The sequence below is a fragment of the Squalius cephalus genome, assembly GCF_949319135.1.
Source record: "Squalius cephalus genome assembly, chromosome: 21".
Lineage (NCBI taxonomy): Eukaryota > Metazoa > Chordata > Actinopteri > Cypriniformes > Leuciscidae > Squalius > Squalius cephalus.
Window position 1 is genome coordinate 33,170,704 of NC_137142.1, and position 12,615 is coordinate 33,183,318.

A 12,615-nucleotide genomic window follows, 5' to 3' on the forward strand; every position below is an offset into this window, starting at 1 on the left:
CTCTCGAGTGCTAAATATAGACCGAGTGACTTTAAACTTTATATACTACCATTTCAAAGTTTGGGGTCAGTAAAGAACGTAATACTTTTATTCATCAAGGATGCATCAAATTGATCAAAAGTGACAGTAAATTATTTTACATTGTTACAAAAGATTTATATTTGAAATAAATGCTGTTCTTTTAAACTTTTTATACATCAAAGAATCCTGAAAGAACACAGTTTCCATTAAATATGAAGCAGCAGCTGTTTTCAACACTGATAATAATCATAAATGTTTCTTGAGCATCAAATCATCATATTAGAGTGATTTCTGAAGGATCACGTGACACTGAAGACTGGAGTAATGATGCTGAAAATTCAGCTTTGATCACAGGAATAAATTACATTTTAACACATATTTACATATAAAACTTCATTTTAAACTGTAATATATATAATTAGCTGACGCTTTTATCCAAAGCGACTTACAAAAGAGAACAAAGAGCCAACAAAAAAAAATATTATTTCACAATGTTGCTGTTTTTACTGTATTTTTATCAAATAAATGCAGCCTTGGTGAACATAACATTAAACAAAAACACAAAATCTTACCAAACTCAAACTATTGAACAGTGTGAAGTGTAGACATCAGGGAAATACTATATATCTTAATAACTCCCTGTCATATCAAGTCAAGGTACGTTTATTTCTATAGCGCTTTATACAATACAGATCGTTTCAAAGCAGCTTTACAGTGATAAACAGGGAAATGATGCATGTCGGCTGTTGTTCAGTTCAGCGTTGATTCAGTTGTAAAGATCATCAACTATTAAATTATTAATTTAATCTATAAAGCAGTTCTGCAAAAAATGATGTTATCGTCCAGCTCAGATCAGTTTTCATACAATATCAATAGTTTTGATGACAGAATGGAGAAAAACCCTTGTGAGGAACCAGTCAGTTCTCCTCTGGCCAAACTGTGGATTCCCATCGACACGGGCTATGAATCTTGTGGCTTGAAGCTGTCAGAAAAATCCCAGGGTGTTTTTTCTTACATAAGTGACACAAATAGAAAAAAGAAAGAAACAAAGATTCCATTGCTGGATGCAATAGCACTTTATTGATTTACAGTTTCATGTTTCTGTGCAGGAGCATATACGGGTTTGTCCCAGAAGGCTTGTGTTTTAGTGTAGTTTTCCTTCTTAGTTAGTCGAAGTTACTCAGCGAAGCACTTAACAACTGTTTAATACCGTTTGGCACTCTCAGAAGGATTCTGGGAGTTGTCTCAACTCGAGCAGGGAAATCTGGATAGCGTGCGCTGAATTGCTACCAGTTGGAACAGCAGAATGCGGGCCTCAGATTCGGAGTGTGTCATTTGTACGGGCGTTCATGCTTACTATGTTTATAATTCAGGCATCAAGTTTTGGTTTGGCACATACCACTCAAATTTCCTTCAGAAACGGTATGTAGTTATTTTGCAATTTCGTTTGCTGCTGTTAGTGCCTCTAAAATGACATGCTTCACTTTTAAAAAACTTTTCTTTAGTGTGTAATGTTGCTCTGTAAAGAAAGTTCTTCTCTATATCAGAGTCAGTGTTTGAAACGCTCGCCCTGAAACGCCTCCATTGTAGTCTTGAGTTTCTTCCGGGAACGAACACGTCACAATATTCCTCATTTAAATAATTAATGCGCAGAATAAAGGGGCGGGGCCTGGTTGAGTTAGTTAGTAGTGTGTTAAACTGCCGGTTATGGTAAGGGGCGGGACATTTCCCAAACACACTCAAAGCGCTCGACCAATCACAACACACTGCTCCAGCCGACCAATCAGAGCACAGTGTGCTTTCAGAAGGAGGGGCTTCATAGAGACAGGAACTAAGCAGAGCGTTACTGACAGACTGGGAAGAGAGGAGCCGCAACATTGGAGAATATGGGGGAAATAATGTGTTTTGACCCCAAAAACAAAATCAAGACTTTGAAACAGGGCATTATAGATCGCCTTTAAGGAAAGACTATATTTGTCTTGTGTATTTGACTGTTGCACATGCATGTTCAGCTGGCTGCTGAAGATCTGGTTTGGAGATGAATGGTGGTCTTCGCCTCTGGGGACGTATGTGTGAAAAACAACACCTATGTCACATAATGTGCTAAAGACCCCCAGTCTGCCTCCCACACGGCTAGCAAACCGTATCGCGTTACCTTGGGCTGCTGCGGGAAAGGTTCACTGCTCACTTGATGGTGACAGATAATGAGAAGTGAACTCTTTCATTCCGTGTCCTGCTCTTTTCTTCTCTTACGCTTGCGTGTTTATGTCTTCTCACAGGACGACAGAATTAGCGACGGCAGAAACAAAACTTGTTTTGAAAGTGAAAAAAGTGAAGATCTCATTTGTTTCCCGTTGATCTTTAGCAACTGAAGTTAAAGCTCTGAAGTTAAGCTTAAGAAATTAGATTGTTATGGTATGTTATGTTCGATTATATTAGATTATTATACTGTAACTACGTCATTAAAATAAATTGTTACCTTAATTTATGTGGAAGATGCAAAGAAAAAATGCAGTCAAACGAGGATCCCAACAAAGGTTCATACGTTGCCTTGTTAAGAAACAGTAAGAGCCACAGAATATTCTTCAAGGCATAGTTTATGAGAAACAATTAGTCAGGTACGCATCAGTGCATGTAAACAGATTAAGTCATTAATGAAATCATCAGGCAGATGCACATTTATTTTCTGCGAGTGGATGAAGCGAAGTCCGATGGGAACGTGATACTCGAGTCCCTTCAGAAGAGCTCAGTCTGTAAACATCAGTTCAAACAGATTCAGCGATCACAAGGAGGAGGATTTAATAATCATTATGGAAATTGAGGGATTGGATGGGATGATGGTAAACTCAACAGAAGTCTGTGGGATCACATCAAGTTCTGACTGTGAAATGTGTCATTTACGTACAAAAACAACCGCACAATAATGATCACTTACAAACGAGCTTCTCAAACAACAACAAGCCCCATTTGTGCCCGCATATAATTCGTTTGAGGCTAGTTTTTACTACTATTTTGAATTCGCTTTTATTTTAAGATTTTCCATGTTCATTTTAAATTTAGTTTGATTTTAAGCTCTTTTTTTGTTTATTTTATTTCCAAAATATTTTAAATTTTACTTTTAGCAGTTTTAGTACTTCAACATTTTTATTTGAAGTATTAATTATTATTATTATTATTATACAACTTATTTCAGTTAGTTGCCAATGCAGCATTTGACTGTTTTTCATATAATATCAAAACATTTTTTAGCTTTATTTCAATTGACAAAAAAAGTCTTTGTTTTAGCTAATGACAACTAGATTGGTTTGAGGCATTTAAAACAAGTAAAGAGATATACAGTATATATATATATGCTTTTGAATTTTAAATGTTTCCAAACCGTTTGGTCGAAAACTCGTGACTTTGAGTGTGCGAGTGTATAAATAACAAATAGGGGAAATGAAACTAGACAGATGTCTAGGTTTGACAACTTGTGATTAACAATGAAGTAATCAAGAAAACAGTTCGCTTCTACCTAGTAACAGAAGGGTTTGCCTATGAAGAACCAATCAAATTGTAGGGAAATTATGTAATGTATCATGAACGACTGTAGACGTTCGGGGACGTCGATTGTAGACGATACCCAGGTGTACTTAATTTAGGTGCGAAAGAAGAAAAAAGTGGATCCCAATAGCCAAAAGTCTGACCATTAGCTGACAAGTGACCAAAATATACATAAAACCACTTCCAGTCAATCTGGATTCAAACACTAAATCTCTAGCATTTCCCTCATTTCATTTGATGGGAAGTGAGTTGCGACAGAAGTCTCTTCAGGAACAATCAGTCACAATCCCACAGTAAGACGTGGTGAAATGCCATCAGAACCCCTGGCCTCGCAGCGAAGCTCCTTACGCAAGCTAACCCAGTTCAGATGCGCTGAACGGGTCTGATGAGGCAGAGGAAAACGGCTGATGTTTCAGCGCTCAGGAATCACGGCTCTCTTACGCGGGTCAAGTATTCCCAGCTTGGAAACCATGCTGTTGTCATGGCGACCTCGTCCTCTGAAACCTTCATCCGACTGTTTTGGATTAGGAACAGCCAGTGACTTCCCCGGCATCTAGTCGAGCAGCGCTAATGCAGTTCAGAGGAGATGCCCTACTTGGCTTTAGAAAGGACACACACACACACACACACACACTCTGGGATAAGTGCAGTAAACTTGAGTTATAAAACGACATGCAAACCGCTGACACATTCTGAACGGGTAGGTAAGGTATACGGCCAACAGGCAGTTTTTAGACTAAGCAAATGGTGAGAAAACATAAAATGCTTGCAGGAGTCAAAGAAGTCATTTGAGCCAACAGTGATGTCATGCGCTTGCTTCCTCACGTCAGTTTCCATTTCAACAGCATCAAAAAGTCAAACAAACCCTAGTAAGATGCCCACTTAATAATAAAATAATAAAACACTTAAACCCTTCATATATATATATATATATATATATATATATATATATAATGCACTATAAAATGATTTCTCATGCATTAATTATGCCTTGTAATGCACTGTATGGTCTTTTGTAAGCACAATTATAATACATTATAATGCTTATCTATTCATTCATTTAAAAAAAGTATAATACATTAAATACATGACAAATTTCAGATGTAGAAGAATCTGCAAGTGTTATAATGCATTTTAACTTATTATTTATGAAATGATATAGCCTAAAGCATTATAATAAACATTATGAATACCTTTATAATGCATTATACATAAGGGCTTTTTACCAGCAACAAAGTATTTTAATAAAATATTTTTTTCAAATTAAAACATAATATAAAAAATATTTTAAAATAAAAGTATATACTGTATATGTAATAATTTACATAAATGTATACTTTACAGAGAGCGAGAATAATTAAATATATTATAAATATAAAAAATGTAAATATTTTAAAACCATAATTAAGTAGAAAATTATTCAAAATATATAGATTAAATATATACTAAATATAATATGTTAATATGAAATAAAATTCTATGTATTGTATTTTGTATTAAAACATTGAATACCAATATATAATATAGTATATTCTCATTTCTTGAGCTTAAGCTTAACTTTTATATGTACACAATTTATATATACACAATTTTAAATAATTGTTTACAATTAAAATAACAATTTAAAAGTAATAATTTTAATATCAATTATTTGAATAGTTAATTATTAATATTAATTAATTTAATAGTTAAAAAAATTAAATATAAAATTTTTAAATGTTAAACTTACATTTGTATTTTATAAAAATAAAATTATTTAATATTTAAAATATTTAATGGGAATGATCAATGGGAAAACGAATAGGATTGGAAGCATAATTTCACTGCCTTCTACCTTATTTTGAGAAATTTAAAAAATTTATGAACTGGACTTGATATATTGTTACACTTAGATAAAGAATTCACTAGCCATGCAAATATTATTCCTGGCTGGTCATTTTTCTCAGTTCACCTGCCATGGCGGAATCAAATAATGGATGCATTTTTAACTTTTCTCGACATGCCATCTTAAAAATGGTCAAAGACTATCTAGTGCATATTTACCCTTTGGTCCCTTTAAAGCAAACACACTAGTCAGACAGTGGACACCAAGGCAGCTCACTAGGGTTTGAAACTCTGGCTCAAAAAAGACAGACAATCTCTATATCTAAGTCTGAAATCTTTGGCACAGATATTTTCCATATTAATCAAACATACACAGAAGAAACACATTCTTCTGTCTGTTCATAACAAAGAGGTCAACACGGCTCTCAGACTCAGATAAGCCTCTGAGTGACATGAAACGCCACAAGAAAGAAGAAACACAGGGATAGAGGGAAAGAAAGTCAGCCATCCCCGGAGTGTTTTACATAACGGTGTCCTGACCGCTGTGACATCACTGCGCCTCTTCCGTACCCATCAGCCCTCGGGACAGTCCTGACTCCTCACGACTCGTAGACTAAACACCAGCAAACGGCTAGAGTCGTCATCAAGCGCTTTATGAGCTGACTGTTAAACTGTGTAAAACACACACATGATGATACGAGCACAACAGTGAGCGATCGCTGCTTCCGGAAGGGTTTTCACATTCAGCATTTGCCATTTTTTTTTATGCAATTTTCTGATATGATATTAACACTTTTGAGATGAATCAAAGCATTACAAACTTGGATTTTGAAGCAAAAACATTTTTAGAAATTAAAAAGGTAAACAAAATGCAGTATTGCAAATGGCAATCATTGCAGAAAAGATGGTGTATAATATATACTATATCATTTTAATATTTTCAAATTAATATATTAATTAATAATCTGATATTTTAATTATGCTAAATATTGTATATCATAATAGTTTAATATTGAATAAAAAAAGCTAAAAGTACACACACACACATATATTCAATATTAATCTATTATGATATACTATATATATATATATATATATATATATATATATATATATATATATATATATATATATATATAATTGTAAAATATATTTTTAAAAAATATATAAAAAGTATTCAGATACAGATTCATTATATATAATAAATTACAATATGTTCATATTAAATATATGAAAAATATAGATATATTTTTTATATAAAACATTTAATACCGATATATAATATAACATAATATAAAACTACATGTACTTTCTACAGTAATAACATGCATAATTACAAGTAACTAACTTAAACCTAACCCTATATTAAGTACATGTAGTTAATTAATAGAACTTAACGTCACCTCAAAATAAAGTGCAACCTAAATGAATAACTGGGTTGAGTTTTATTGATATCCGATCAGTAATAAATGTAATGTGTGTGTGTTTGGTTGTGTTGCAGCTGAGTTTCCAGCACAAAGTGGGCGTCCTGTACTGTAAAGCGGGTCAGAGCACAGAGGAGGAGATGTACAATAATGAGAACGCCGGGCCGGCGCTGGACGAGTTCCTGGATCTGCTCGGTCAGAGAGTCCGACTGAAGGGCTTCACCAAGTACAGAGCGCAGCTGGACAACAAGAGTATGTGTTACTGCTGACACCATCCACATACAACACACTGCATTTATATAGTTATATTATATGACACCATCCACATACAACACAGTGCATTTATATAGTTATATTATATGACACCATATATTATATGTATATTAGGGCTGTGCAACAATTAATCGCATGCAAAATAAAAGTTTGTGTTTACATAATATGTGTATGTGTATAATTATTTTGTTTATATAAACACACACACATGCATTTAAATATTTAAGAAAAATTGTATTTATACATAAAATATTTATATTTATATATAATATAAATTATATATATAAAGTATATATACGTTTCAGTACATTGCTTTCTTCAGTACTCAGTACTTCAGTTTTGGAGTACTGAAGATAGCAATGTGCTGAAACATTTGTTTGCTGGTGTCTATTTGTTTTTAACTCACATGCACTTTGCACTTTTTGCACGATGCAATTTTTTAAATAAAAAAATATTTTTGTAGACTTTTCCAGTCTTGAGTGGATCAGTGTGCGGTCAGCCACCCTTTTTGTTCATTCTTCAATATACCATTGGCTCTACGCACATGTAGTACAAGGACTTTTTTCCTGTTTGGAGCACTACATATTTTTTCTAGTTCACTGTATATATACTGTTGTCAGGGCAAGTAAAGACTCCAGAGAAAAATGTCGAGTCCTGTTTCTCCTCTCTTTGTTCCCTTGCGTCTCAAACACAAGATGTGTTGTTGACAACTGTCCTCCATTACAGCGGACTCGACCGGCACTCACTCGCTCTACACGACCTACAAGGACTATGAGCTGATGTTCCACGTGTCCACACTTCTGCCCTACACACCCAACAACAGGCAGCAGGTGTGTGTCCTCTTCGTTATGCTAATGAGCTCTCTTGTGATTGGCTAATGACCTGACATAGGGGTTATGATTACCCAGAATCTTCTAAATTTCTTTTATTGTGTGATAATGACTGGTACATTTCATGATATGTTCTCTTTAACAGCTAGTTAACTAATCTCCATCCATCAATCCATCCAAATATCTATCTATCTATCTATCTATCTATCTATCTATCTAAATATCTAAATATCTATCTATCTAAATATCCATCCATCCATCCGTTCTCAAATCATGCTGGAGAACATGATCTTCAGGTTAATGATGTTAAGTTAAAGTAGAACTTATGAACATAGTTTTAATCCAATATAGATGTTAATCTGAGTATATAAACTTAAATCTGAATATATAAGCATTTATAATTATGATTTTCTTTCCCCCCATTTTTGAACAATGTTTATTGAGAGTTTTCCTCTCAGGTTTGAACATCTACTGTAATTATTTCTAACTCTTCTGAACTGTATGGTATATTAGAATTTATTTTTTATTTTCTTTATTTTATATATTTCAAAAATGTGTGCATATGCATTTTTAAGCATTTACATCTTTTTAGTGAAGAAAACAAAATAATATGTGACAAAGCTGGAATTTTGCCACTCCTGCAGAATGAAGATGACTTCACTTTTGTTAAAAGTCTGGATTTGATTTCCAATTACAATTGTCAGATTTGGTAAATGCATTAAATATAATCCCATGAGATATATTTGATATGTTTTTATAATATATATCATAACAGGTTTATAGTCTATCAAATGCATAAACTTAGTAATAGAGCCACTCCAGCCGCATCACTGTCACTTGTGTCTCTGACAGTCGATTGGCAGGATTAGAAGATTTTCTGTCTTTTTCTTCTCCAACTTCAATTCTATTCGATTGTGCCGGATTAGCGGATAAATCCCTGACCGTAAGCTTCCAGAAGACTGGAGCACAGTTCAGCCTCTCATCTTCTCATCGTCCCGTCTCACACATAATCCTGTTTGTAACCCTTGGCCACTCTCAGGAAGGCCGGCTCACCGTTAATATGACGTCCCTATAGAGCGGCTCAGGGTTAATAGAATATATTAAGTTCCTGACTATGTCGCCATTGAACGCTCTTATCCAACATCTTTGAGATATCAAGGCCGACTGTTCTAAAAAAATCCAGAATCAGATACTTATGCATGAGCTTAAGAGATTTTAAAGTCTTCCACAGCATCTGCAGACGTCTTCTGTGTCATTTATGGCAGCAACATTACACCAGATGGCACATTGCTGGTGATTATTTGCATTTTTAACAAAAAATGATCTTTTATATTTTTAATCTGTTTCTTTTCTTTAATTCTAAGTCTTTAAACCTCCTCAGAATGGCTTTATTTAAGAGCCAAACACAATGGAAATCCTTACAGCAAAACTTGTATTACACACAGGGTCCAATATGAACTTTTTGCCACACCTGCTAATTTTAGATTAAAATAAATAAATAAATAAATAAATAAATATATATATATATATATATATATAAAATTTACAGGCTGTGAAATGGTATTATGCAATATTTTTAACAACATAAAATATTATTATTGTTTATTTATTTAACTAACTCTTATTTGGCAATCGGCAAGTGTTCATTTTGAACCCTGATTACAAAAAAAGGATTAAAAATGTTTTTGTGTTGTAGTTTTAATTCATCAGAGTTTCTTTTAGTACATATCAATACAGTTCATAGTAAAATATGTCATCTTTTTTCAGGGCTGATGGACTTGCCAATACAACGTTTCGCATTTCCTAAACCCTCACCTCCCGTTTATGATGGTGTTTGAACTGTTCTTTGAACATGGACACTGTAGAGTCCCTTCACCTTTGTTTGTTCTCTTCTCTCACCAGTTGCTCAGAAAGAGGCACATAGGAAATGACATCGTCACCATCGTGTTTCAGGAGCCCGGTGCCTTGCCCTTCACACCCAAAAACATCCGGTCCCATTTCCAGCATGTGTTCGTCATCGTTAAAGTTCACAATCCGTGCACTGAGAATGTCTGCTACAGGCAAGTGAAGCGCAAACATCTGTCTGAGAACCATGCCTTGGATTTACTTTGTTCTGTTAAGAGAAATTAAGTGATTGTATTTACAATTGAGATTTTATAAAAGTATCAATAAAACTTTAGAATTGACATTAAATGCTGGAATCAGTAATGTGCCTAAATGCTTGGCTTGCCTGTAATTTTTTATCTTCTTTTTAAAAGCAGTGTCAAAGGCTGTTTGAGTCATTTAATTATTGCAATTAAAGGATAAATTCTCTCACTCGTCCACATGCCGTTCCAAACGGCATGTGGACGAGTGAGAGAATTTATCCTTTAATTGCAATAATTAATCCATGGCACACAAACAGAGACATTATAAAGAAGGTTTGAGTTCTTTCCCATGTAATGAACCTGCAGTAACCAGTGTCTGTAAAGCCCAAAAAGGGGTAAAAACATGTAAAAGTAATATAAAAACAATATGACAATATTGTTAATATAATAAAATAATATGAAAAAGTCTATATGACTCCTATTTTATAAGTCTTCTGAAGTCTTAGGCTAAAGTTAAAGTTGATTTTAAGTTGTTATTCACTGATAATCTTCCCTCCCATCCTGTTTTTTTATTGTTAACTAGAGCTAAAACTATTAAAAATAATTTAATAGAAATTGAAATAAAGCTGAAATAAAATATAAACATTAGATAAAAAACTTAAAAAACCTAGAAATTTTCAGAAAAGTCTTGAACTTTTTTGCCAGACCTTCTAACGTTAGATGAAAATAAAATTATAATAAATATTTTTTACAGGCTGTGAAAATGTATTTAGCAGTATTTTTTTGTAACATAAGATGTCTTATTATTATTAATAATATTATTATTTATAAATATTTATTTATTTTACTCTTATTTGGCACTTGGCAAGGATTGAAATTAAAATATTTTTTTATTCATTAGAGTTTCTTTTAGTACATATTAGCTGAATTGAACTGGATGATGTCATCTTTTGGGGGGGGCAAAACCCTTAAAGCAATTTGTTACATGAAACTAATAAAAATGACAAAAGCACAACATCATTTCTGAAGCTGAAATAAAATTTAAATATAAATATTAGATGAAAAATGTTAACTTAAAAAAATAGAAATTTAGAATTGTAAACATTTTTTTTAGAAATGTTTCCTTGGCAATTATCTGAAATAAGTTGAAGCACTAAAATCACTGAAACTACAACTGAAATATATATAAATATATACATTTAAAAGATATATAAATACAGACATGTTTAAAAATAATAATGCAAATGATAAAACCACATAACAAAATTAACAAAACCTAACCTAAAATTAAAATGAAAACTGAGTCTAATATAACTGAATATAAAAATAAAATCTTTCAGCATAAAATAAATAAAAAAAAGTGCAGCATAAAAGTCCTTGTGTTTTCAGTAAATGACGATATATATTTCAATCGGTTAATCAGAAAAATCTGTTGTTTGACTTCAGAAAATGAAATTTAGCCCACAAGTCATATGGACTACATTAATGTTTTGTTGCTTTGACTATAAAATGTCTTCTTTGTGTTACACGGAAGATAGAAATGATTTCTTTTAAATGTTTTTGGATCCGTGAAGTGCATCTCGAGTCATGTTGAATTGCATTAGCTTCACCACACACTCCAATCTCTCTCTGCAGTGTTGCAGTTTCCAGATCGAAAGACGTGCCTCCGTTCGGCCCTCCCATTCCTAAAGCCGTGACCTTTCCCAAGTCCGCCGTCTTCAGGGACTTCCTGCTGGCTAAGGTGATCAACGGGGAAAATGCGGCGCACAAATCCGAGAAGTTTCGCGCCATGGCGACCCGCACGCGGCAGGAGTATCTCAAGGACCTCGCGGAGAACTTCGTGAGCACGACGACGGTGGACTCCGCGGTGAAGTTCAGCTTCATCACGCTGGGGGCCAAGAAGAAGGAGCGCGTGAAGCCGCGGAGGGACGCGCATCTGCACAGCGTGGGGGCCGTCACCTGGAGCGTCGTGGCGCGAGACTTCGGACAGTCCGCGGATGTGGAGTGCCTGCTGGGGATTTCCAACGAGTTCATCGTGCTGATCGAGGAGGAGTCCAAGAATGTGATCTTTAACTGCTCCTGTCGGGATGTCATCGGTTGGTCTTCCGGTGTCATGAGCATCAAGATCTTCTATGAACGCGGAGAGTGCGTGATGTTTTCCGCGCACGACAACTGTGGAGAGGACATTAGAGAGATCGTACAAAGACTCGAGGTAAGAGCGCTCTTCTTCTTCTTTAACTACACGCTTTTACAGTAAATGCATATTGCTCACTAGGTTAGGTATAATTACTTCATTTTATTAGGTATTGCGTTTGGATATATATTTAGACATTATCAAAGACTACTTTCTGTCACAGTTTGGATTTTATTTATTTATTCACCTTTCATGTAGAGTGTTATATTACGGTGACCGGGAGGGGACATGTTCGGTTCACTTAGTTTTGTCGTGGCCACAATATATAAACTCGTGGGAATGTGATATTAAGTCATGGGAACGTCATAATATCTCGTGGGTCGTAATATCTCATAATATCTCATACGAGATCGTATGTTGAGGGAACGACATCTGCTTCTCGTGGCCACGACTTAATATGTTGAGCGAACGACATCCGT

General features: G+C 34.4%; 1 protein-coding gene across 6 annotated transcripts in view; it reads left to right on the forward strand.

Annotated features, from left to right (window-relative positions):
• LOC307148969 (signal-induced proliferation-associated 1-like protein 2) overlaps nt 1-12,615 on the forward strand; it is a 138,149-nt gene that overhangs the window by 60,521 nt on the left and 65,013 nt on the right. For all 6 annotated transcript variants that reach the window (XM_079854954.1, XM_079854951.1, XM_079854952.1 and 3 more), the window contains exons 5-8: nt 6,890-7,064; nt 7,812-7,915; nt 9,818-9,975; nt 11,638-12,214. In XM_079854954.1, the coding sequence (XP_079711080.1) occupies nt 6,890-7,064; nt 7,812-7,915; nt 9,818-9,975; nt 11,638-12,214 (1,014 nt within the window). The remainder of the gene's footprint in view (nt 1-6,889; nt 7,065-7,811; nt 7,916-9,817; nt 9,976-11,637; nt 12,215-12,615) is intronic.